Source organism: Leguminivora glycinivorella, chromosome 8 (genome assembly GCF_023078275.1).
Source record: "Leguminivora glycinivorella isolate SPB_JAAS2020 chromosome 8, LegGlyc_1.1, whole genome shotgun sequence".
Classification (NCBI taxonomy): domain Eukaryota; kingdom Metazoa; phylum Arthropoda; class Insecta; order Lepidoptera; family Tortricidae; genus Leguminivora; species Leguminivora glycinivorella.
The window spans coordinates 12235565-12260483 of NC_062978.1; the positions used below are offsets into that span (position 1 = coordinate 12235565).

The 24919-nt window shown below is 38.5% G+C and overlaps 3 protein-coding genes across 5 annotated transcripts in view; 1 reads left to right on the forward strand and 2 right to left on the reverse strand.

Annotated features, from left to right (window-relative positions):
• LOC125228794 (1-acylglycerol-3-phosphate O-acyltransferase Pnpla3-like) overlaps window positions 1-11231 on the reverse strand; it is a 36184-nt gene extending 24953 nt beyond the window's left edge. For all 3 annotated transcript variants that reach the window (XM_048133475.1, XM_048133473.1, XM_048133474.1), the window contains exons 1-5: window positions 10841-11231; window positions 7511-7743; window positions 4581-4769; window positions 2991-3254; window positions 2285-2460 (exon numbers count right to left, since the gene is read on the reverse strand). In XM_048133475.1, coding sequence (XP_047989432.1) covers window positions 2285-2460; window positions 2991-3254; window positions 4581-4769; window positions 7511-7743; window positions 10841-11000 — 1022 coding nt within the window. In that variant the 5' untranslated portion in view covers window positions 11001-11231. The remainder of the gene's footprint in view (window positions 1-2284; window positions 2461-2990; window positions 3255-4580; window positions 4770-7510; window positions 7744-10840) is intronic.
• A 674-nt stretch (window positions 11232-11905) lies between these two features.
• LOC125229004 (nitric oxide synthase-interacting protein homolog) lies at window positions 11906-13312 on the forward strand. Its single transcript, XM_048133763.1, has 2 exons — window positions 11906-12692; window positions 12890-13312. The coding sequence occupies exons 1-2, from the start codon at window positions 12001-12003 to the stop codon at window positions 13074-13076; spliced, it is 879 nt and encodes a 292-aa protein (XP_047989720.1). The 5' UTR covers window positions 11906-12000; the 3' UTR covers window positions 13077-13312.
• A 608-nt stretch (window positions 13313-13920) lies between these two features.
• On the reverse strand, window positions 13921-24683 carry LOC125229003. The gene is made up of 9 exons (XM_048133762.1): window positions 24425-24683; window positions 23856-24355; window positions 23231-23293; window positions 22540-22665; window positions 21867-21966; window positions 21545-21670; window positions 16427-16576; window positions 15114-15241; window positions 13921-15033 (listed from the first exon to the last, which is right to left on the reverse strand). The coding sequence occupies exons 1-9, from the start codon at window positions 24506-24508 to the stop codon at window positions 14019-14021; spliced, it is 2292 nt and encodes a 763-aa protein (XP_047989719.1). The 5' UTR covers window positions 24509-24683; the 3' UTR covers window positions 13921-14018.
• Between the last annotated feature and the right edge of the window lie 236 nt (window positions 24684-24919).

Below are 24919 nucleotides of genomic sequence, written 5' to 3' on the forward strand. Positions count from 1 at the left end.
AATTGATTAATATGTCGAATCGAAGTAGAAGTATTATCATAGCAATGTGTTTCAAAGCTTTTGAACGCTACATATATGTAATAAAAATTACGTGCCTCCGACTATCTGTTTAGGATCATTGATTTGAAAGTTGTTACTTAATTACGAATTTACGAGAAACAGAAAAATGCGATTACGTTCGTCACTGAAGAATAGGCCGATCAACTTATAACAAGAACTTAAAGTACTTAGGTATTGGATAATTTTGTCAATTAACTCAATTGAGTACCTGTTTAATGTGTATAGTCAACCAATTGGAACCCTAGGTCACTCTACAACCATGTCAAAATAACAAGCAGTAAGAGATTTCATACAATCTGATTTATAACGTCACTGTGACATAGTTCTACAGTGGCCCTAGGGTTCGAATAGGCTAGTTTCTTACTAGTCAAATCAGCATCTTTTTATGAACTGTCAAAACGATTTGCTAATATGGAATTAGTAGGTATGAAATACTGAGGAGTGACGTCACGGTCAATTCATTTACTTTTTAGCTTTATCTCTTTGACTTATTAAATAGAAATTATGTTTAAAAATAACTACTGTCCATATTTTTCTTCTAATTATGTGATGATTTATTTCGTGCACTGCATATAATATTTTATTAAGTATAGGAAACTAGCCTATTGGTTGGGGGCTGTCCATAAATTACGTCATCGATTTTTTTCAGATTTTAGACCCCCCCCCCTATAATCATCCTATCGTCATATCTTAATGACCCCCCCCCCCCTTCTCCCAAAATTGACGTCATTACCAGTTTGACAAAATAAAACATTGCAGATTTGAGAAAAATAGGGTATTATATGATTAAAACCCTTGGTTATAGAATCATCTTTTATTATTTTTTTTGGCAATAATCATTGATATAATATAACCACTTATAATATAATATAAATACATAGTATAAAACAAAGTCGATTTCGCTGTCTGTCCCTATGTATGCTTAGATCTTTAAAACTACGCAACGGATTTTGATGCGGTTTTTTTAAATAGATAGACTGATTCTTAAAGAAGGTTTATATGTATAATACATTTAAGTACCACGGGCGAAGCCGGGGCGGGCAGCTAGTATTATATGTAATATTATTGTTAGAGTATTTTATCTGTAGTTATTACTGTATTTGTGTACATCTATGTTGCATTACTTATGTATGTTTATTATGAGTTATTTTAGTATTGTATGCGCCTTAGCCGCCTCTCACATTTGCAGTCTCACTTACTAGGTGTGCTGGAAGAAATTTCTTTTTAGAAATAATCTTTTTGTACGTGAAAAATAAACTATAAATAAATAAATAAGAATGACGTCAATTTCGAAACACCCCCCCCCATCTATCATTTACCGTCATCCGCAGACCAAACCCCCCCCCCTAATTTAGAATGACGTAATTTATGGACGGCCCCTTGGCTGTACAATATACAGTAGGTACAGTCAACCAATAGGGAACTTGACTGTACTTAAAATAAAATATTTTATACCATGCACGAAATAAAGCATCAGATAAATATTAGAAAAACATGGATTTGTTAGTTTTAATCCAATTTCTATTTAACAAGTCAGGTACAAATATATAAGGTAACTGAGTTGACCGTGACGTCACTCAATTCAATTTCATAATAATTCCATATTAGCAAGACATTGAAATTCGTTTTAACAGTTCTTAAAAAGAAGCTGATTTGACTATGAGGCAAGTAGCCTATTGCCAGCCACTGTAGAACTATGTCATAGTGACGTTATAAATCAGATTGTAAGAAATATCTTACTGCTTGTCATTTTGATATGGTTGTAGAGTGGCCTATTGGTTGACTATACCTACAACAACTAACTTATGATCACGGTTGCCGCTGCACATTGCGTTAAGCGTCACTATGTAAATACTTATTCGAATTTAAGGCTTTATACGTGCCAGTTGGACAATCCGTTCTTATCAGACTGATCACCGGTAACGGCCGGTCTGCTATGAAATCTCCCATACAATTTAGCGAACGCTTTAACTGTGACAGATTTTTTTATGCAACCCTAACATTTTGTGGCATTACGCAGCGTACAGTCAACCAATTGGAACCCTAGGCCACTCTACAACCATGTAAAAATGACAAGCAGTAAGAGGTTTCTTACAATCTGATTTATAACGTCAATGTGACAAAGTTCTACAGTGGCCTAGGGTTCCAATTGGTTGACTGTACATCGTCAACCAACCAATAAAACACAAAACTTTGATACAATGAAAATAATCAGCCGACTTACTTGGTGAGAGTAGCGTACATGATGTCAATGGGTACGCGGTATGGAAGTGTCATGATGCTGAGGTAGCGTACTGCACGCTGTCGCATCACCCAGTTCACGATGCCGTGGTTGGCCGAGTCTATTGCGTTTTGGAATATCGACATCACTGTGTCGGGTAGGTCGTCTACTAGTGCATCCTGGAATAATTCAATAAGTCAATAATTTCGTTCACAAATGTGAGCCAGTAAAAGTGAAAAGAACTATTTTGAACAGCTGACCGAGGACCGCCATCTTGCCGATCAAATTTGCTCGGGCGAGGCAAACGTGCGCGCATAAGTACGGACGTTTTCCTCGTGCGGCCAGTGTGGACCCGGCTAATGCCTTATTTTCTTTTATACTACGTCGGCGACAAACAAGCACACGTTCAGCCTGATGGAAAGCGGTCCCCGTCACCTGTGGACGCCTGCAACTCAAGGAGTGTTACGTGCCAACCCTTTAGAAACTTCGTACACTCCTTTTTGCTATGTCTTGTGTGTGTGTGTGTGTGTGTGTGTGTGTGTGTGTGTGTGTGTGTGTGTGTGTGTGTGTGTGTGTGTGTGTGTGTGTGTGTGTGTGTGTGTGTGTGTGTGTGTGTGTGTGTGTGTGTGTGTGTGTGTGTGTGTGTGTGTGTGTGTGTGTGTGTGTGTGTGTGTGTGTGTGTGTGTGTTTTGTGTGTTATGAGACCAACCTGTCTATGTGTCTTGCACTCCTCACAGTCCGGGTCATAATCGTACACGGTGTCATCCAAGACCTCCTGCAGTTGGAAGGTAGACTGCACGGCCAAGCACCTTGTGCATGAGATCATGTTGTTCCTGTGCAGGAACCTTAGGGCATCGTCAAAGCCCTGCTTGCACATGTTGCTAAGAACTTCTGGCTTCGGCGGGAAGAGAATGCGGGCGAATCGATTGATGTTCTGCTTTGATAGCTCTATGCTTGTGTTGGCTATACTGACCTGCGGGAAAGACGACATGTTTAAGGTAACCCCCGAGAGTTAGGTTGGATGATTGATATAGTTATTAACCCACATTATAGTAGCTGGCCGCTTGAGCAGGTATTATTATCGTTATTTAGCAATTTAAGCGTCGATTCGATCGTCGATCGAGAACTTGCATGCTATTTTTATGACGTAGCACCGGACATTGCATTCACTCAGTGGATTGCAGTTCAGTGGGTATTTGGGTGATCGACTATATTCATTGTAATTTGTGGTGAATCTTTACAAAACTTGTTTCTGATACAAAATAATAACAAAGAATAACTAAAATGTTCTCACAATATTCAGGCTACGAACAAATTCCTAAGTATAATTTATTCTAAACTTTTTCATAACTCATTTGTAAAAAAAACAGTAGGAATTTGTAATTTTGAGACAACATTGTAACTACTGTTTTCTTTAGTCACGAAAGAACGTGAGATTACTGTAAATACGTTTAATCACTGTGAGTTTAATTCGAGTAGGTAACTTAGATAAAAGTTGACATGATTTCCGCGGTAAACACGGTAATACTGATCGACACAGTAATACGTCAGACTTAGTTGTCAACGAGTATATATGCGTAATGATGAACGCTTGAGAACCCTAGCTTTTACAGATCGTGAGATTTCAAAATGCCCCTTCGGTTTTCGGGAGAAATCGGACGTAATAAAAAAATTACATTATTCTAGTATTATCGCTCCAAAATCCGAAGGCCCTCTTGAAGACTCACGCACTGTACAAATATTTACTACATTTGTTTCTATTACAAAATGTTCCACTTTGTTCGTAGATGATGATGACGACACGGTACTGCTATTGCATAGAGTAAGTATATGCTATTATCAGCTTCAACGCGCTTATGATATAACGATGCAATGCTTTTAAGTAGGTAGGTACTGGTAAATCGTAGTTTTAGGTAAATTGTTGCGAATGGAACTTGGCATTTCACAAGTTCAACAATTTGCAACAATGAAATACAGTAATTAATTCCTTCCGTGATGTACGAGTATTACACGACAAATTGTAAAGTATAGGACAAATATTAGAGCGCTTTCACTTTATTCGATCCGATATCGGATATAGCTGTCAAAAGCAGATTTTAAAGATTGCTTTTGATGTATAGGAGATCGGTCCTACATCCGATGTCACATCTGATACAATGAAAACGCTCTTAAACTGCAGAGTTGAGGCATCGACGAGTCAGCAATTGCGTTTTCTACTAAACCATATTATCAGTAAGCAATGATGGAACAATGATAAGATTTAGGTATGAGTCGACTGTGGGACAAAAGGAGCACTCACATGGAACAACTGCGAGCTAAGGTCCCTCGGGCAGATGTCGCTCTCTCCGCAGAAGGGGCTGACTGTGATGGTATTCTCGTTGAGCACGGGCAGGTTGTCGCTAAAGCCGCCGTCCATGTATCGGATGCCGTGGAACCGCGGTGGTAACATACCACTGAACACTGGCACGAAACATGACGCTAGTAATGCCTGGAACAAACACAACATAACAATAACTTTGTAGGGGTGATCAAATCGAGTTTACAACTTTACATGTACAACTGAACATCGTCCATTGCATGTTTTATGCTTGATTCATACAATTATCATATCGAGGGTTTACTGGTGAAACCCTATAAATCGAGATAATTTGTCCTTGAAATAACAACATTGTGGAAATTACACAGTTCGAATTTCAAAAACCAGTTTGCTCAACTTATCAGGTTTCACCAGAATCACCATCACCAGTAAACCCTCGATGTATTTATAATATTGTCGAATATCTATTAATAATTCCAGATGGAATCGTCCTCCTATTAACACGCGGATCATCAGGGCCCTATGTGATACTGATAGCGAGCTATATTTACCTATGATGACATAAGATTAGTAAGTAGGTATTATTTGTGCTCTACATTCGTAATAAGACTAATAAGGTAACTGATATCCTGCTCGAAATGTTATCCCCTTTATTTTATTTTTTTAATACTACGTCGTCGGTGGCAAACAAGCATACAGTCCGCCTGATGGGACGCGGTCACCGTAATCTATGGACGCCTGCAACTCAAGGAGTGTCACTGCGCGTTACCAACCCATTTGGCTGCGGTCTTCTGTAAGGCGGAGGTACTTCCCCAGTTGGGCTCTGCTCTAGATTCGAGCGAGATGATATCCGCTGTGCTGTGCCCTACCACACAAAGTGGAATATCATTCACTATGCCCTACCTCCTTGAAAAATCCTTTTTAGTAAAGTCATAGCTTAGGTGTGAATGTACAATAATAATACGGCACACCAAATTTCCCCTTACGATTACGCTCTAAAAAGAAAAGCATAGTTAAAGACGAGAACCGGAATCACAAGACTGGTTAAAGGATTGTTAGTAAGTGAACATGTTTTTATTGGGTCATCCATCGCTAAGACAATAGGTTAGGCCTATACTTTAATATATTGCAAAGAGGATCGAGTATTATAGAGTTACTGTCTAAGTAAAATGTGTAATCACAGTGCATAGACTGCCATCTCTTGACACAGGCTTAAAACATTTGAAACTCAGTTTTGACAATTTGATCCATATTCTTAGCTCGATATGTATTAAAACGTCGAATATCAATATTAGCGCCATCTACCTGAGCGTACCCCAAAGGTGTAATGCCATCTAGGCCACCGTACTTTTTTCTGTATGGTACTGAGGTACGTTTTTTTCTTAGACTTTATCTGTCTATACGAAGTTATATATGTCTTTGATATATTGTAGCAAAAGTTTGCAAGTTGCGAATGCATCTAAATAATCACATAATCAGAGAGCTTGATTGCATGTCGATTGCGTACATATAATGCTAGTGTTCGTTCAGACAGGTTTTCGAGAGAAAGTTAGAGACTGAGACTTGATCCATAATTATATGCTTTAAAGGTAATGTGATATTACAACACAAGACTTATTTTTCACTGCAACTTATATCCTCGTCGTGGTTGCAACTACCTTATATGATTCGCGATGACGAATAGGTATTTTAGACATTTGTTAGTACCCGTGTGGTGACGGGTTAAGAATTTCACCACCCCCTATCTTCCCGTGGGTATCGTAGAAGGCGACTGTGGGGATATGGGTTAAATTGTGGCGTAGGCGAGAGGGTGACAACCTGTTACTGCAATGATGACACAGGTTCGTTTTCTTTCAACCCCTTATTTGCCAAGAGTGGCACTGTAACTTTAGCAGTTTCATGTGCTCTGCTTACCCCCTTTATACATGCGTGATTGTATGTGTTGTTAGTACTTACCTATGCTGTTTTTCTTTGACATATAGTAAAAGGACGATAATAATATTATAACGGAATATCCAATCATGGGCTCGAACCCAAAACCTTCGTTTGGACTACGGTTATGCTACTCTGAGCTTTACCTGATGCACCTGACCCTACGTCAATCATCTAGTTCAATTTGTTAAAAAGTCAGATAAACCAAACGACAAACCATCACGTAAAATAAGGTTGCCAAAAGCAGACTCCGCTCTTCCTTTCAAGATGCAACCGGGCGAGTTCTAAGATGAAGAGTTTGTCTACACCGTGTTTTTTTTGTTTTCCATTAAATTCGACGCGTCGTTAGGTTCATTATCAGGAACCATCCTGTATATCACTTTCAGTTAAATTCGCAAAAAAAAAATTTTCAGTACAGATGGTGTTTTTTTTACGCACTAGTGCGAGAGAAGTGGTTCATTATATGCCAGGTCGAAACTTCGCAGGCTCATCTGTACTGAAAAACGTCGTACGATACACGTGCGAAAAGGAAATTCGTAACTCGTGTCGATTTAAAACACTCCCTTCGGTCGTGTTTTAATTTATCGCCACTCGTTTCGAACTTCCTTTTTTACGCACTTGTATCGTAATGTACTATTTCATCATTTTCATACATAATAAATGAATTTATTAGTGTGGGAGACCCTTAAGAATATCATTAATTGGCACATGTCAAAACAAATAACATTAGGAATTTGTAAAGGCTGTGACACACGCGTTCAGCAATTATCTTTATTTTTTTAATAAATCGATAACCGCAAGAGTTAAGACGCTAGTTTCTTAGAGAAATTAATTGCATTTTATGTAATGAATCTTCCCTTAAAGTTAACGGAATTCAATAAAAACAAGGTGTAGAAGCTGGTCTAGCTTTTGGCAGACGATTTCTAAGAGGAAAGAGTTTGTCCAGAAACTAGTATATTCGAAGCGTTAGTTGGCCTCACCTGCATTAAATCCTGCCTCGTCGGGAACTCAGATACTATCACGTTTTTCCCATCGTACACTCTCGTGAGTGATATGTGCAGCTTGCCACTGACGATCTTGTGCACATCGTGTGGCAGGTACTTGTCCATGCCCTCTAGGAGCACATTCTGGATGTTGAACGACGGGCTGAAGGGGCCGAGGGACCCTGCCCGCGCCTCCCCCACCACTCGGAGGACATCACTGGTTATTTCACCTGAGATGAGAGTAGGTAATCAGTATAGAGTATTTTTATTGCTCCTATAGGTACAATAAGGTACTTTACTTATAGGTACATTTCCTTCCCTTTCCCATTTCCAGAACTCTCAGTTGGTAGGGACAGTGTGCTGCACTATTAGGCATGTATGTAATTATTAGCAGCTTCTTAACTTAAGACGATACGGTGGGGGCAATTCTCCATACAAACGCTCTCGACTATTTCCTCCCTAATTTTTGAAGATAGAGCAATGATTTTTTCAACACAGATTGTTATTATTTTTATCTGTGTCGGACCGTTTTGATTTTTTTGATATTCTGCTTTTTAAAGACTCTAGAGCCAATCAAAAATTTCCAAAACGGCCTTTTTCATTGTGGCGCAAAAAAAGGTGTGATACTCAAGATTGGTAACAATTAACCAAAAACCGGCCAAGAGCGTGGCGGGGCACGCTCAGTGTAGGGTTCCGTAGTTTTCCGTATTCTTCTCAAAAACTACTGAACCTATCAAGTTCAAAATAATTTTCCTAGAAAGTCTTTATAAAGTTCTACTTTTGTAATTTTTTTCATATTTTTTAAACATATGGTTCAAAAGTTAGATGGGGGGGACGCACTTTTTTTTTCTTTAGGAGCGATTATTTCCGAAAATATTAATATTATCAAAAAACGATCTTAGTAAACCCTTATTAATTTTTAAATACCTATCCAACAATATATCACACGTTGGGGTTGGAATGAAAAAAAATATTAGCCCCCACTTTACATGTAGGGGGGGTACCCTAATAAAACATTTTTTTCAATTTTTTATTTTTGCACTTTGTTGGCATGATTGATATACATATTGGTACCAAATTTCAGCTTTCTAGTGCTAACGGTTACTGAGATTATCCGCGGACGGACGGACGGACGGACGGACGGACGGACGGACGGACAGACAGACATGGCGAAACTATAAGGGTTCCTAGTTGACTACGGAACCCTAAAAAAGCTAAACGGTCCGACATTGATTATTTCATTGTTATTCAGATTCTCAAATTTCGTTCCGATTGATTAAGTTTTGAAGGAGGAAAGAGTCGAGAGCGGAACCTCGATTTTAAAGATTTTTTTGAAATATCTTTTGACTGAGTTGTTCTTAATGGACAATTTTTTTTCGATAAATCTAGTTAATAACACTTGTATATTTAACTAAAACCTCAATCACTGATACTGCTGATAATTACTACTATTAGCCAAAGTTACTAGCAGAAGCTATAGCTTACCTACCTATAGTATACCTAAATATACCTACATAAAAAAATTGTCACAAACTAGGTAATTTGGGCGTTTTCAAAAATTGGGACCCAGAATTAGTGAAAGTTGTTAACAAAAATTAACTCGATGTCAGTTTTGTGACGACAATTAAGAATGAAATTTCAATAAAAATATTGCTTCTGTGTTAATTACGTAAACTATAAGCAATAATCTACATTTAGACATGAAAAAGTTGGTTTTTAGACAAATTTTATTCTTAATTGTCGTCACAAAACTGAGAAGTTAATTTTTGTTAACAACTTTCACTAATTTTGGGTCCCAATTTCTGAAAATGCCCAAATGGAAAATCAATTTTGCATTATCAAAATGCAGTAGGTACGCAGAAGTTAATCAGTGATATACCTATATTAACACTTCTTTATTTGTTTGTTTGCTTCATTACTATGCAAATGCATCTCAAGGCTTTAAAATTGTGTGTAAATGACCCGTTCAATACAAATGAACTGCAGGTAATGAGTTAAGTTACTATTTTCATAAGCATTACCATTTTAATGATTTCTTCAAATCAAGGGTGAAAAGATATCTTCTGGGCAAGCTCACTCCATCGTATAATTAAAAAAAAAGGAAATTACCTATTAAGTTCAGTATGAATTACAAGGGTACAAATTTATTTCACTAATATCAATTAAGCAGTAAATAATTGAAGAAGGACGGGTGGAAGGGCGTGGATGAATGTGGCAAGAGACAGGAAGCAGTGGAAGACTTTAGAAGAGGCCTTCATCAAAGAACGAGTTGGAGTTGCCAATGTAAATAAATAACAAAATATGTACTTGAAATGAAACTTAGAGAATAAAGGCTACTTTTATTTTTTATTTTATTTTAAATAATTGAAACCTTTTTTGTAATGAGTTTCAACACATGCTTATTTTTTGTGCTTTTGTAGTTTTGTGAGAAAATATGAAAGCAACAATAAATTGATAATAAAATTACCTTATATAAACAAAATTTTGTTTCCTTTCTATAAACCATGTAAAAGACAGCTATTAAGTTAAAGGCATTTTTATGGGTTGACTAGAGAGAAATTTCTAGAAGAAAAATATAATAGATAAAATAAATATCATTAAAAAAATACCCTAATAATGGCTAAACCAGTCTGAAGACAAACATAATTACATAATGAGCAAGTAGCTCACAATTTACTAAACATCTTATCAAGATCTGTTGTTAGGGAAGCAATTTTTTAATGGGATCATTGTGTTAAAGATTAATTAAAGATGTATGAGTATTATGTAATAATGAAAGCTAAAGAAAATAAATATTTGCATATTATATTGTTTGATTTTAAACAATATTTAATTAAATATACATTATGTGAAGACCAAAAGAAATTTTATAAATAATCGAAGCAATTGTATTTATATGTGTTGAGTGGTTACAGAAGTAAGTACAGAAGGTGTTACTTTGAGAGTATTATTTGATCTGTGCTTTGAGTTACATTCATAGTATGAATTTAAACAGTTACCTAGGTTGGTCCAGTGATCGACTTGATCATCATTATTGACTAAAATTTTAATGTTAGTTGTTCAATATGGTGTTATAGATCTAGAAAACGAATTTAATTGAGTAATTTAAGTGTTAAACTATATATTTTAATGTAACACTTACATCAAATATGAATCTAACCTTTAAATAAGGCTGAATTAGAATCCTATGGCTGCCAAATTCCTCAAAGTCATTGTAATTGTAAAAAAGTTTAAATGACTCTATTTAACAGATATCATGTGAAGTGAACGGAAATAAAACATTGCGCTGTTCTGTATGTGTGTATTTATGCCTCAACAATAACTCACCTATAGGCACATCACAAAGTAAACAGCAGGCTGACAAGGCACCAAATGAGGCGCCAGAGATTTTACCTAAGAGCAAGTGTGGTGCATATTTTTTAAAACACACTGCGACTCCGACATGATATATGCCAAGAAACCCGCAACCAGCGAACGATAAATTCATTATTCACTGTATAACTGCCACAAAATATGTAATAATAAAAAAATAAATCACAACTACGTAAATGAACACTGCACTACGAAGCACAAACACAATAACTTTGATAAATACGATAAAATACACGAAATCCTAATTATCTACGAGATTAAATATCTCTGATACGTTAAGTACTGTACAAGACTAAATTAATAATGTCGCTTGTTACAAAACACGTCCGCGTAATAACACTTTATGAAAATAACTAAACTAAACAAAAGAGAAATCGTATCACATCACATAATCATACGACAGACAGTGACGTGCGTGACGTTCGTAAGCGTTTTATTATTGCACGTGTTGTTTACAATACATGTCAATTAATGTCCAGGGCTATACAGACCAATGATTTATTCAATCAATCTTATAGGGTCGGTTACATCTACACGTTGAAACAGACCGACGTTTAAAGAAATAAAATATTTTTTTGGTATGTTTTACATACTTCGTGTCAAAGAGCATTAAATTACTACGTTCTAAGTTGATTTTAAGAGTCGGCAATGTCGGCATCGGTCTGGTCTAATCGGTCTAATCTATAAATTTGTGATTTAAGTAGCCCTTGTAGAAAGAAGTTCAAATTGTTTCCATGTTTAATTTGTAAAGCACATTCATAGCCGACATTCGCAGCCGCACTACAATTAACATGTTTCGTGACGCGAATTCACGTCTTCGGTAGTGAATGGGTTAAATGCCAAGCTGACTAGGCTGTTAGGCTCCGCGCACACGGGAGACAAAACTGTTTTGTCTCCGTCGTATTTGTATGAAAAGTTGCGTCGCCTCGTGTGCGCACCTTCATACTAGCCCATAGACCGAGCGACGGAGACAAAACAGTTTTGTCTCCCGTTTGTGGGGGGGCTTAGAGCCAGAGCTGTCAGTGTCAGATTAGACGTACCTGTACTACCTGTACCGATCCAAACCGTAAATTATTATTGTTTATTTGGTGTTCATGGGTTAATTTTGCAATATAATGACAAGACACGCAAGAAACTGTACTGCTGGAGCAGTTTATACTTACCACGAGAAGAAAAAAGACGCAGCAGCATCTGGTTATGGCACCCAAAGTGAACGCGTAGGCAAGGACTCTGTTAAGAACTTCGACGACTGCAGCCTAACTTTGCAGCCTTGCAGGAACCCCGTAATCACTAAAGAAGGCTATCTTTTCGATAAGGAAGCTATCCTAGAGTACGTGATTTCAAAAAAGACCGAATACACGCGTAAACTTAAACGCTACGAAAAGCAATTAAAAAAAGAAGAGAATGAAAAAAATGAGCTAGCAGCGGCCGAAAAAGAGGCAAACCTTATCAAATTTATGAACAGAGAAAAGAATATATCAAGCTCCACATCTAAAAACTCAGAAAGTGGGCCGTCATCATCCACCTCTGTATCAAATCTCGCGAATGGCAAAGAGAAGCATTTACCTAGTTTCTGGGTACCAGCTATGCTGCCAGATGCCAAAATTTCTAAAGTCGAGAAGCCAGATCCAACAGTGTACTGCCCAATCAGTGGGAAACCGTTGAAAATGAAAGACTTGATTGAAGTGAAGTGGACACTGGTACCAGACCCTGATGATAAGAAATCTTTGATTGCAAAAGAAAATAGATACATGTGTCCAGTAACCCATGACATTCTGAGTAATGCTATTCCATGCGCAGTTATCAGGTAATCGAGATAGATTCAAGATATATTATGCAACTATTATGATCCTGCCTGTGATAGGGTTAAGTAAACATAAAGAAAGTTAAACATTTATAATAACATTTGCACTGGCAAGGCTTTTAATAGAACTTATATTGGTCTAGTTCTTGTATATTTTTTGGCTTTAAACAAGTGATATAAAACATTAATTTAACTTTCAGAACAACCGGTCATGTGGTGACAATGGAGTGTGTTGAAAACCTGATAAAGAAGGACTGGGTGCACCCGCTCACTGGAGACAAATTGAAGGAAAAGGATATCATTCCGTTGCAGAGGGGTGGCACTGGTTATGCCCTCACCAACCAGAACTTGGAGGGCAAGAATGAGAGGCCTGTGTTGCAGGCCTAGTCTTTAGGAATTAATATTATTGGTTGATGTAATTAAGACTCTTAATTACAGCTTTGTATGACTCTTAATTTAAGAGTCATACAAAGCTAGTTTGGCGGTGATTTTGACGGACTTGCTGGTGCAAATGTTATTTGAAATGTGTATGAGAATATGTTGTTTATTTAAGCCTTCCACAAATGAGGGTATCAAAATCATTGCAAAGTTAGCTTGGTCGGAATATATAATTCTTAAGTTTTTTTAAATGTTTTATTTGCATGCATGAAAGGAAAATCCAATCAAGGCCATCAAGGGTACCTATTATATAGAGCAAGAAATTATTCAATTTAAAACTAAAATCAGTGACTACACAAAACTTGTGCAGGGCAGTGTACATACTCCATCTTAGTTAATAGGAAAACAGCCAAAAGATTAAAACCAAATCTAGAAATAGCCAAACTAATTGCTATTGTTTAACAGTATAATTCTGTGTAAGAATGTCCTATAATATTTATTTATAATCCTGCTCCAGTGACCTGAATCTACCTGTTAGTATATTATATTATAACAACACAAATAAATAGCTTTTAATATCTTGTTTGACAAGTCTGACCTTAATATTGTCTTCTTTACTCTGATAGTTACTCATGAAATAAAACTATGGAAACAGATTATATTGCGATGTTTCGAACACTAGTTCATGGTCAAGGGGTGACGTCTGACCTGAATGCAGCAAAAGAGATCAGGGTGTGAACTCAACTTCAATTGTCTTATTTCTCTGTTCAAATTACGTGACGTATCTTATTGCGCTTGCCAGATTAATTACAGGGTGACCAACGAAAAAATGGGACTAAATCAAACAGATGTGTAGGAAATTCTACTAAAATTATTTTATTGTAAATAAACATTACTTATTTATCAGTCATGTGTGCTTAATTTAAATATACCTATGCTTAGGAACTAGTGTTAAGTATTATTAAACGAAAATAAGTCTAATTGAAAGTCAACTGCAGCATTTCTAATCTCAGGTTCAGGATAACTTAGTTCATTACCTAAGGTTTCTAGAAAGTTCAATACTGATTGATGTTGACTCAAACTTAGGCGGCCATCTTGAGTATCGTGTTCGTCAGTCAATACTGGCATATCAGCGTTTTGGTTGATATCACTATAAGCCAGACTATCGTCAGGTATGTGTAACAGAGCCGGCTCTATCACCGCATTCGACTGGTCATCATTCGAAGACGATATCGCCCAATCCTTACCACTATTGAAATTAAGTCCATCACTGAGTTCATTATTTATTACATTTTTACACGACATTTCTATTTCATCTCTAAATATACTATCTAACTTTGTACAATCTGAGATCGTCGGCGTTTCATTTATAACTTCATTGGGTGTCTGATCTAGCTCCAGGGGCCTTATGATTTGCACGTTTAATTTCTCCATCTTATCGGGGTTTATCTGGAACGTCCGGAACACCGTGGAGGAGGAGGGTTTGATAGGGGACGAGCGGATATCGAAGTGCGCACTATGAAACTTAACGTGACCTTTAGGTTTCTCGATTTCTTCCGTTTGGGGTTTGTCGGGTTGCGGGTCGGGCTCGATTTCATTTTTGAGAAGGGAGATCATCTTTTGCGGGACCGGGACCTCGGCGTCGCTCGCGCCGAGGGCGAGGAGGTCCTCGCGGTTGAGTTCTATTATTTCGCTGTCGGGGACGAGCTTCATTTTCTTGTTCTTTTGAGTCTTCTGCTTGATGTCGTGGAGCTTGGGGCCGACGACGGGCCAGGAGTGCGCGGTGTGCACGCGCGCGCAGTCGTCGCGGTGCTGGTGGCGCCAGCGCTGCGAGGGCTTGCCGTCCGCGGGGCCCGCCGCCGCCGCGGGCTGCGCGGGGTTGTGCTTGCAGTGCCCGTCCTTGCCCTTGACGCAGCTCAAGGCGTCCATGTCCAGGTTGTACTTGCCGGAACTCAGACCGAATAATCTGCAATACATGTTTAGATCACTTTACGTTCAATGCATTAATATTTTTTTTGTTCTATGTAAATGTGAAGTGTGGCTTACCTGCCGACGTCGTCTCCGATGTCAGCGGGCTGCGCGGAGGGCTTGCCGCCGGGCTCCCCGTTGGACGCGCCGGCGCCGGCCAGCAGACACGGCAGCAGCGCCTTCAGCTTCCGGACCAACAGCTCCAGCTGAAATGTTTTATGATATGAGGCACATGAACAATGAACATACTTGTCGCTAGAGGGCGGCTACTGGCTAGACAACGTTGCCGGCTTTTATGATGGTGGTAGCTTATTTTCATGAAAAAATAAATAATACATTAATATTTTCATGTGTCAATTTCTAAAACAATGAAATAAAGATATGATGATGACGATTATTATATCCTGTTGTCCCTCATCAGGGGCATAGGGCTCTTAGGAAGGATTTCCACTGTTCCCGGTCCGATGCGGCCTCCTCCAGGCGCGCCCAGCCGAGGCCCACTGAGCCAGCCTCCTTTTCCACCGTGCGCCTCCAGGTAGTTCGCGAGCGACCTCTCCCCCTTGATCCGGTAATATTCCAAATCAACCCTTGCTTGGACAGGTGGTTTTTTGGCTTTCGAAAGACATGTCCTATACAGCGCCATTTCCGCAGAAGTATTAAGGTTTTGTCCAGTCGAATCCCATAATAGGCTAGTTTCCTATACTTGAAATAAAATATTTTATGCAGTGCACGAAATAAAACACCACATAATTAGAAGAAAAACATGGACAGTAGTTATGTTTAAACATAATTTCTATTTAATAAGTCAAAGAGAAAGATATAAAGTAAATGAATTGACCGTGACGTCACTCCTCATTATTTCATAGTAATTCCATATTAGCAAATCGTTTTGACAGTTCTTAAAAAGGAACTGATTTGACTAGTAGGAAACTAGCCTATTTCGCATTAGAGATGGTTCGTGGCCAGAAGACTCCAACGATTCGACGCAAACACTTGTTTACGAACACCTGAAGTCTTCTGCTATGTCTTGTGTCACGGGCCATGATTCACAATATGTTTCAAGACATGATGAAGTACACAATAAATAAAAAACGCGAAAACGCCGTTCAAACGTACTTAGACGGTGTGTGAGCTGATCAGCCGACTCTGGAAGTGTTTAGTATTCGGTCCCTGTTGTATGAACAGCTTATCCTTGGCCTCGGCGGGCGTGCCGGCCTCGATAGCTAGCAGGCAATGGAATAGATAGCATCTCGGCTAGCATGGAAAGTGACTGCAGTAATATGTAGCTCTCGTATGAACAGCTTGGTCCTGGCTTCAGCAGGTGAGTTAGCTTGTAATAGAATAGACAGAGCGTCTCGGCCAGAATGTAATGTGACTGTAGTGACATCTACCTGTTGTATGAACAGCTTAGCCCTGGCCTCAGCAGGCGAGCCGGCCACGATGGCCAGCAGACAGTGGAACAGGCTCCAGTGCGTCTTGGACGGTGCGTGGGTGGGCTGGCTCTCGTAGTGCTTCTGCAACTGGTAGAGGCTGCCAAAGTCCTAGAAACATTGAAAGTGTTGGATAAATACCTACACTACACTTGCTCTAATAGCGAGAACTCTATCACAAACATATTATAATATAACTGTAAAGGCTTGGCCAAACACACGGCGCGACGCAGCGTGGCGTCCGCGCGGATCACGCCGGCCTCGCGCTCTCACCACGCGCCCGTGGAGGGTCGCTTACTCCTTGACTGTGTGAGTGAGCGCGGCGCAGCGTGCCGCGACGTCCGCGCCGCGTGGACGCGCGACGCGGGGCGCGATGCCGGCGGGACGCAGTCTGTTTGACGTCGCTAACCTTGCAGCGCTGCGTCGCGCCGTGTGTTTGGCCAAGCCTTAATGGGTTCATGAGTTGTAAATATGACACGGGATAAGCGGTCAAACCCGAAACTTAAGCTAACTGGTTATTGAAATTCGAACTATGTGCAATTTTACTATGCTATGTCATACAAACTATGTCAAATAATTTCTAATTATCGGGTTTACTTGGTTTTACTTCTAACCCTTCGAATTATCATTTGATTCTATCATGCTTTCAAAATTTGTATTTACAATTACTTTCCTTATAGTTACCATTTCGCGCCTTTTTCTACTGACAATTTGGGTGTGTTTCAGTATAAGTTAAGAGCGCTATGACAAAAAAAGGCGATATATTGTAAAATGCACAATATTTATCGACAAAATTGTACACTTTACTCATACTAAAAGACAGTGAAAGTACTTGTTTCAGTTAGAACATCTTATTAACTGTCGGTTAAATAAAAAACATATGAAAAAAAAAAGCTTTTTCAATTAGTAATGATTGTTTTTCTGATGCTCGTTTAGGAAAAACCGCGTGAAGCACAGAATTCGGAGCTCTTATTATGTACAATTTGATAAGATCACTCTCATAAATGAGGTAAATTTAAGTTCCAAATATCTTGTACTTAAGGCCCATTAAACAATATTTATCATTTAATCCTTTGAAATTGAGAAATTGAAAGTAAAACGAACTCAATTTTGTCTTGAAAATACATCGAAACAAGTGATCATTTCTCCGAAAATCTACATGTTATCGAATTTATTTTAGTATATAAATAATCTGCACAATGTGCTTAAACTGCTGTTATCCATTTGTCGTTATAATATTTTATCATGATTTTTTGCCAATTTTTTGAAAACTAGCCTTCCTGTCGCTATTTTACCGGCGACGGACGCCTGCGATTTCAGTGCCGCGCCGGAGCTCGAGGAGGTAAGACGTATGTCGCTTTGGTCTCCGAGTTTTCATCGCAAACGTCGAGAATATTTATTGTTGTGTGGGTCGGACGCCTTGTTTCTACACGGGCTATTCTCGCATTGTGTGTGTGTAAACAGCGACCAACGAATTTGATCCTAGATCCGTAAATATTTGCTTTTGTAATACTTTGTTATGTTTAAATGTTAAAGTATTACAACGTTGTGATGATAAAAATGTGAAAATTACAATACGGTCAAGATGATAAGACACATCAAGATGGTACTCGGGATCTGATGATGGAGCCAGAAGGTGGTCACCAGTACCAGTGAACCATGTAAGTAAACGACTTCGTGTTTAGGCTCGTTGGGTTCGTCTCAACAAGACCTTTGACAAGAGGTGGTACTCAGGGTCTGATGATGGAGCCAGATGGTGGTCACCAGTACCAATGAACCATATAACTAAACCCAGAGATGGGGAAATCGTAATCGATTCCAGATTACACGATTACTTGATTTTACTTTATAATCTGACACTACTGGGTGTCAGATTACTTGTAATGTAATCAAGTGAAACGGTAAATTACCATTACATGTAAAGGAATCACTAATCATCTATACAATCATTACTATTACCAATAATTCGGAATCATAGTCGATTCAAAATAACTGAAATTATTGACTTGATTACTTTCAGATTACGAATATGTAGTACCTCAGATTGCTGACTGTCACTTTGACACAAAAGTCGTCATGGGTGTCGTAAAATAGGTTTTAGGAGGTGCTGATTCCAAAATTAATGACTAATCTTCAATCTGACATTGCTGACTGTCACTCTGACACAAAAGTCGTCATGGGTGTCGTAAAATAGGTTTTAGGGGTGCTGATTCCAAAATGAATGACCAATTTGGAATCTGACATTGCTGACTGTCACTTTGACACAAAAGTCGTCATGGGTGTCGTAAAATAGGTTTTAGGGGTGCTGATTCCAAAATTAATGACCAATGTGGAATCTGACATTGCTGACTGTCACTTTGACACAAAAGTCGTCATGGGTGTCGTAAAATAGGTTTTAGGAGGTGCTGATTCCAAAATTAATGACTAATGTTCAATCTGACATTGCTGACTGTCACTCTGACACAAAAGTCGTCATGGGTGTCGTAAAATAGGTTTTAGGGGGTGCTGATTCCAAAATTAATGACCAATTTGGAATCTGACATTGCTGACTGTCACTTTGACACAAAAGTCGTCATGGGTGTCGTAAAATAGGTTTTAGGGGGTGCTGATTCCAAAATTAATGACCAATGTGGAATCTGACATTGCTGACTGTCACTTTGACACAAAAGTCGTCATGGGTGTCGTAAAATAGGTTTTAGGGGGTGCTGATTCCAAAATTAATGACCAATGTTCAATCTGACATTGCTGACTGTCACTCTGACACAAAAGTCGTCATGGGTGTCGTAAAATAGGTTTTAGGGGGTGCTGATTTCAAAATTAATGACCAATGTTCAATCTGACCTTGCTGACTGTCACTCTGACACAAAAGTCGTCATGGGTGTCGTAAAATAGGTTTTAGGGGGTGCTGATTCCAAAATTAATGACCAATGTTCAATCTGACATTGCTGACTGTCACTTTGACACAAAAGTCGTCATGGGTGTCGTAAAATAGGTTTTAGGGGGTGCTGATTCCAAAATTAGTGACCAATTTGGAATCTGACATTGCTGACTGTCACTTTGACACAAAAGTCGTCATGGGTGTCGTCAAATAGGTATCCGGAGGTGTTTGAAAACTAATGACCAATTTGGAATCTGACACTGTTGACTGTCACTTTGACACAAAAGTGATTATGGGTGTCTTCAAATAGGTTTTCATGGGTACTGATCTCAATATTAATGATCAATTAGGAATCTGACATTGCTGACTGTCACTTTGACATAAAAGTCGTTATGGGTGTCGTCAAATAGGTTTCCTTTCCAGGGGTACTGTGCAATGTCAGGTTCCAAATCGGTCATTACTTTTTAAATCATTTCATTAATTTTGGAATCAGTGCCCCCTAAAAACTATTTGACTACACCCATGATTCCTTTTGTGTCAAAATTACAATTAGCACTGTGAGATTCCAAAATAGTCGTTAATTTTGGAATCAGCACCCCGGAAACCTTTTTGAAGACACCCATGACGACTTTTGTGTCAAAGTGACAGTCAGCAATGTCAAGATTCCAAATCGGTCATTAATTTTCAAATCAGCACCTCCGGAAACCTATTTGACGACACCCATGACGACTTTTGTGTCAAAGTGACAGTCAGCAATGTTAGATTCCACATTAGTCATTATTTTTGGAATCAGCACCCCTAAAACCTATTTTACGACACCCATGATGACTTTTGTGTCAAAGTGGCAGTCAGCAATGTTAGATTCCACATTGGTCATTAATTTTGGAATCAGCACCCCCAAAACCAATTTTACGACACCCATGACGACTTTTGTGTCAAAGTGACAGTCAGCAATGTCAGATTCCACATTGTTCATTAATTTTGGAATCAGCACCCCGCAAACCTATTTGACGACACCCATGACGACTTTTGTGTCAAAGTGACAGTCAGCAATGTCAGATTCCACATTGGTCATTAATTTTGGAATCAGCACCCCCTAAAACCTATTTTACGACACCCATGACGACTTTTGTGTCAAAGTGACAGTCAGCAATGTCAGATTCCACATTGTTCATTAATTTTGGAATCAGCACCCCCGCAAACCTATTTGACGACACCCATGACGACTTTTGTGTCAAAGTGACAGTCAGCAATGTCAGATTCCACATTGGCCATTAATTTTGGAATCAGCACCCCTAAAACCTATTTTACGACACCCATGACGACTTTTGTGTCAAAGTGACAGTCAGCAATGTCAGATTCCAAATCGGTCATTAATTTTTAAATCAGCACACCCGAAAACCTATACTCGTGGTATATGCACTTGAAATGTGAAAGTGAAAATGCTAGAATGACATGTAAACCACGAAGTTGTATAGTCATATTGTTCATTGGTATTGGTGACCACCATCTGGCTCCATCATCAGACCCTGAGCACCACCTTGAAGTAATTAGAATTGTATTTGTCTTATTTTATCATCATATTAATATAATTATACTTTACTCTAATACTTATCATATAACAAAAGCAAATATTTGGGATGGGATCTACTTTTATAATTATTACTTTAATTTTTTAAATAAATTTTAACATAATTGATATTATTTCGCGCTATATTCTCGTATTTTCGTACAAAATAATGTTTATTAGAAACCAAAAGTTTATATCGAGATAGTAGATTGTGGTTGTTATCAAAATTCCATAGAAAGGATCAAGATTGTTTTGTCCATTATTGTAGTGCGAGCGAGTGATAAGACGTGCTAGAAAGGGTCGGCATATTGGGCTCGCGCGGCGGGTAAAATACCTAATTTCGCCCGACGCCGAAATGTTATAACGCTCTTAAAGGGTACAGTCGACTACAAAGAGATGTATCCACTTTTTGGCCTTATTACAATGCAATGAAAATTGACTGTACAATTGGCGGCACATAACTTTAGCGCTCACAGTTATTGCCCAGAAGTCAATAACAAGTCTTACAGGGGATTACATGGGGTGGTTGATATGTGTCTCCATACGCAGCTATCCCCTCCACACTTCACTCAGCGCTAAACTTATGTGCCGCCACTTGTAAGAAGTTGTTATTTGTAATTTGATGACTTACAGTGTCGCACTGCGCGCATGTGACGACGGTGGCGGGCTTCCGTGCGGTGGGGCGGGGCTTCTGTGGCTCTTCCTCCTGCACGGCGCGCGGCAGCCGCACCTTGCGCCCGCTGCGCGTGATCACCGTCTGTCACCACACAATGTTATACATCAGACATCACACTTGCAATAAGAAAGAGAAAGAAAAGATTACATAGCTAAGAGAGAAGCAAATTTTGGTACAAGAAAGTATATAACTAAGGGAGAAAACGTTTTTCGGTTCTATCAGTCTCGCTACACCTAGTAAGTAGTAAGCAAGTGTGATGAAATAAGTATTCACTCACCCCCAACGGGCGCGTCTCGACCGCGGCGGCGACACGGCGCTGCTCTTTCAGCGCCACCTTGTTGCGCCCGACCACCTTTAAGTCTTTTGGTGACACGACCCTGTAAAATAACAGAAATTACATTGAAAAAAAAAAGCCTTTTATTCCAAATCTTACATTTAAAGTGTTTATGTATTGGTTAGTAGTTTCCTATAGCTAGGTGTTAATGTTAATTATTACGTTTATACTGTGTGTGTGTAGCATTAATACTAATTTATTTGATTTAAGGAAATCGGGAAAGCCATATAAACGATGGATAGACGATATAAAGGAAACGGCAGGAAAACACTGGCTAAACAAAGCCCAAGATAGGGAAAATGAGAGTTGGAGGAGGCCTACACTCTAAGAGGGGTCTAAATCAAATAAAAGAAATGACATTATTACATCTTATTTGTAAGCCTGTTAAAGATAGATAAACTTTTGGTTGTGTCTAAAAATTGTGACCATATAAAGCCTGAAATAAAATATTAGAAAGCTTTACTTTACAGTACCAAAACACGATTTTAATATTATAATATAACACGATTTTAAAATAGGTTTGACGTGCCTTGGTCTGTGTGGACCCGGCTATTGAAAATAACAGTTTTGTTTCACGGAAAACTTGATCGGCTCTATTGGAAGCAGTATTTCTTACTTGTATATGAATCGTGTATTTGTGACAGGGTCGTAAGCAGGCTCAGGAGGGATCTTTTCTGGATCCTTGATGATGTTCAGAGCTTGGTTCACCATTTTCACCTGGTCGTCACTCAGGACATTGAGACTAGAAGAAAAAATTTTATTGGTTAGGAAAATAACAAAACATATTATTTTTTTAATTTAATTTAATTTTTTTAATTTTTAATATTGGGGTCACCTTACACAGATCAACATAGCCCCAAACTAAGCAAAGCTTGTACTATGGGTGCTAGGCGACTGTATACATACTTATATAGATAAATACATATTTATATACATAGAAAACATCCATGACTCAGGAACAAATATCTGTGCTCATCACACAAATAAATGCCCTTACCGGGATGCGAACCCAGGACCGTGGCTTAGCAGACAGGGTCACTACCGACTGAGCCATACCGGGCGTCTGATAATGTAAATGTTGTATAGTGTAGTATTAACTTTCCTCCGGTATATTCATTATGACGAGCCTTCCATATTTCCATTGCCAGACAGAATAAAAAGAGGTCTGTAGGTCTTGTGGGACTGAACTGAACATGTTAACTATTGACTTGATATGAAGTCAGAACATTTCATTTCCAAAGATTCCAAAGAATTATTTAACTACATTTACCTTACTTATAGACTGCTTTGAATAAATTAATACAAACCTATGGTATGTCTCTCCTAGCTTGAGTAACTGCACTGATGTATATTTTGGCGGTTCTGGTGTCCTGCAAAAGAGAATATACAATATAATAATAGTACATTACAATACAAGTGCGGAAAAGAGGAAGTTCGAAATGAGGTGATAAATCGACACGAGTTACGAATTTCATTTTCACACGTGTATCGTACGACGTTTTTAGTACAGATGGCACGCTCAAGTTTCAACCCGACTAGAAAGCCATCTTCAGAGGGCCACCTGTACTGAAAAACATATGATACACATGCGAAAAGGAAATTCATAACAAAGGCCTCCATCCAGTATTAACTGTATTTATATGGTAAATAATTAACAAATTTACAGAATAAAAAGATGCTTGTTTGTAAACTGTGTTACTGTGGCACTTTGGTGCATCATGGACAATAAACAGAGGTTAAGCAATACTCTTTACCATGATACCTATCTATGAGTATTACAAATGGCCATATGTTAGATTAGGATGCCAAGATTACTTTATAATTAGTGAGCTAAGGAGCAAAAATTTCGGGAACCTCTATACTAGATAGTATGTTTGTTTCTGAGATAAAATATAATTAAAATATTAATTTCGAAAATGTAATGATACTTACACTTCTTTGGGTTTTATCTTTGGTACTGATCTACCACGGAAATGTCTTGAAGCTGTATCAGAGGGCTTCAACTTCACAATCTTCCTGTCCATGTCTAGCTTCGGCACTGCATGCGTCATGGTGAGCGGAACATTCTGGCTAGTAGTAACCACAGTAGCTGTCGCCGGCTTGAACACTATATTGTTCGCGGTGTTAACTGTGTTCAATGTGTTCACTGTGTTCAATGTGTTCACTGTGGTCACAGTGTTTACTGTGTGCACCGGCTTTGTCTGAACATTATGAGCACTTGTCTTCGGCACAAGAAAACTGGCTAATTTCAGGTTATTTCCAATCTGACCCGCTTCAGCTTTCTTCAAAATTCTAGGCTTCGCCGCTGGGGGCTCTGGGCTATTCAGAAGAACACTCTTCTCCAAATTCCCGCTACTTTCGTAAAATCTTTTGAGGTTACTCACTGGTTTTTGTTCAACTTGGTTCGCCGGTGTTAAAACATACGACGTAGCCTGAAAATTTAATTTATTTCATTACAAATGCTCGCAAAAAAAATGCAACACAATAGAGATAACAAATACCTGAGCGACGCCCGAATCCTGTATCAAATATATCGGTGTTAGTTCACAAGAATTCACTATGATGTTATCCGGTGTCCCGTCCATGTTTATTTAATACTAAATTATGCTAGTTTAATTAAAAATCTAATACGTAAAATTAACTAAAAGTAAATAATGCTCTCAACCCACAACCCGCCTCTCTTGCGCGTAAAATGACACATATACATTGACAATAATGTGACACAAAAGCTTCGTTCAGAAATCTATATTATGCAAGCCAATGCAATCAATTAAGGCTTCTATAGACCATCGAACTCAAATAACAATACTCACATGAACCAACATGTTTTGAAAATGCCAAAATTATAACATTTGGCATGCGATAATTTTATTTATTTTAGGAAAAATTTTACATGTCAGTCAAAGTAGTGATTCATTGCTCTTTGATCAGTCTTTCTAAAACAGAACATATTAAATACTTTGATGAAATAGAACAAAGCTGGTTCACAAGTTATG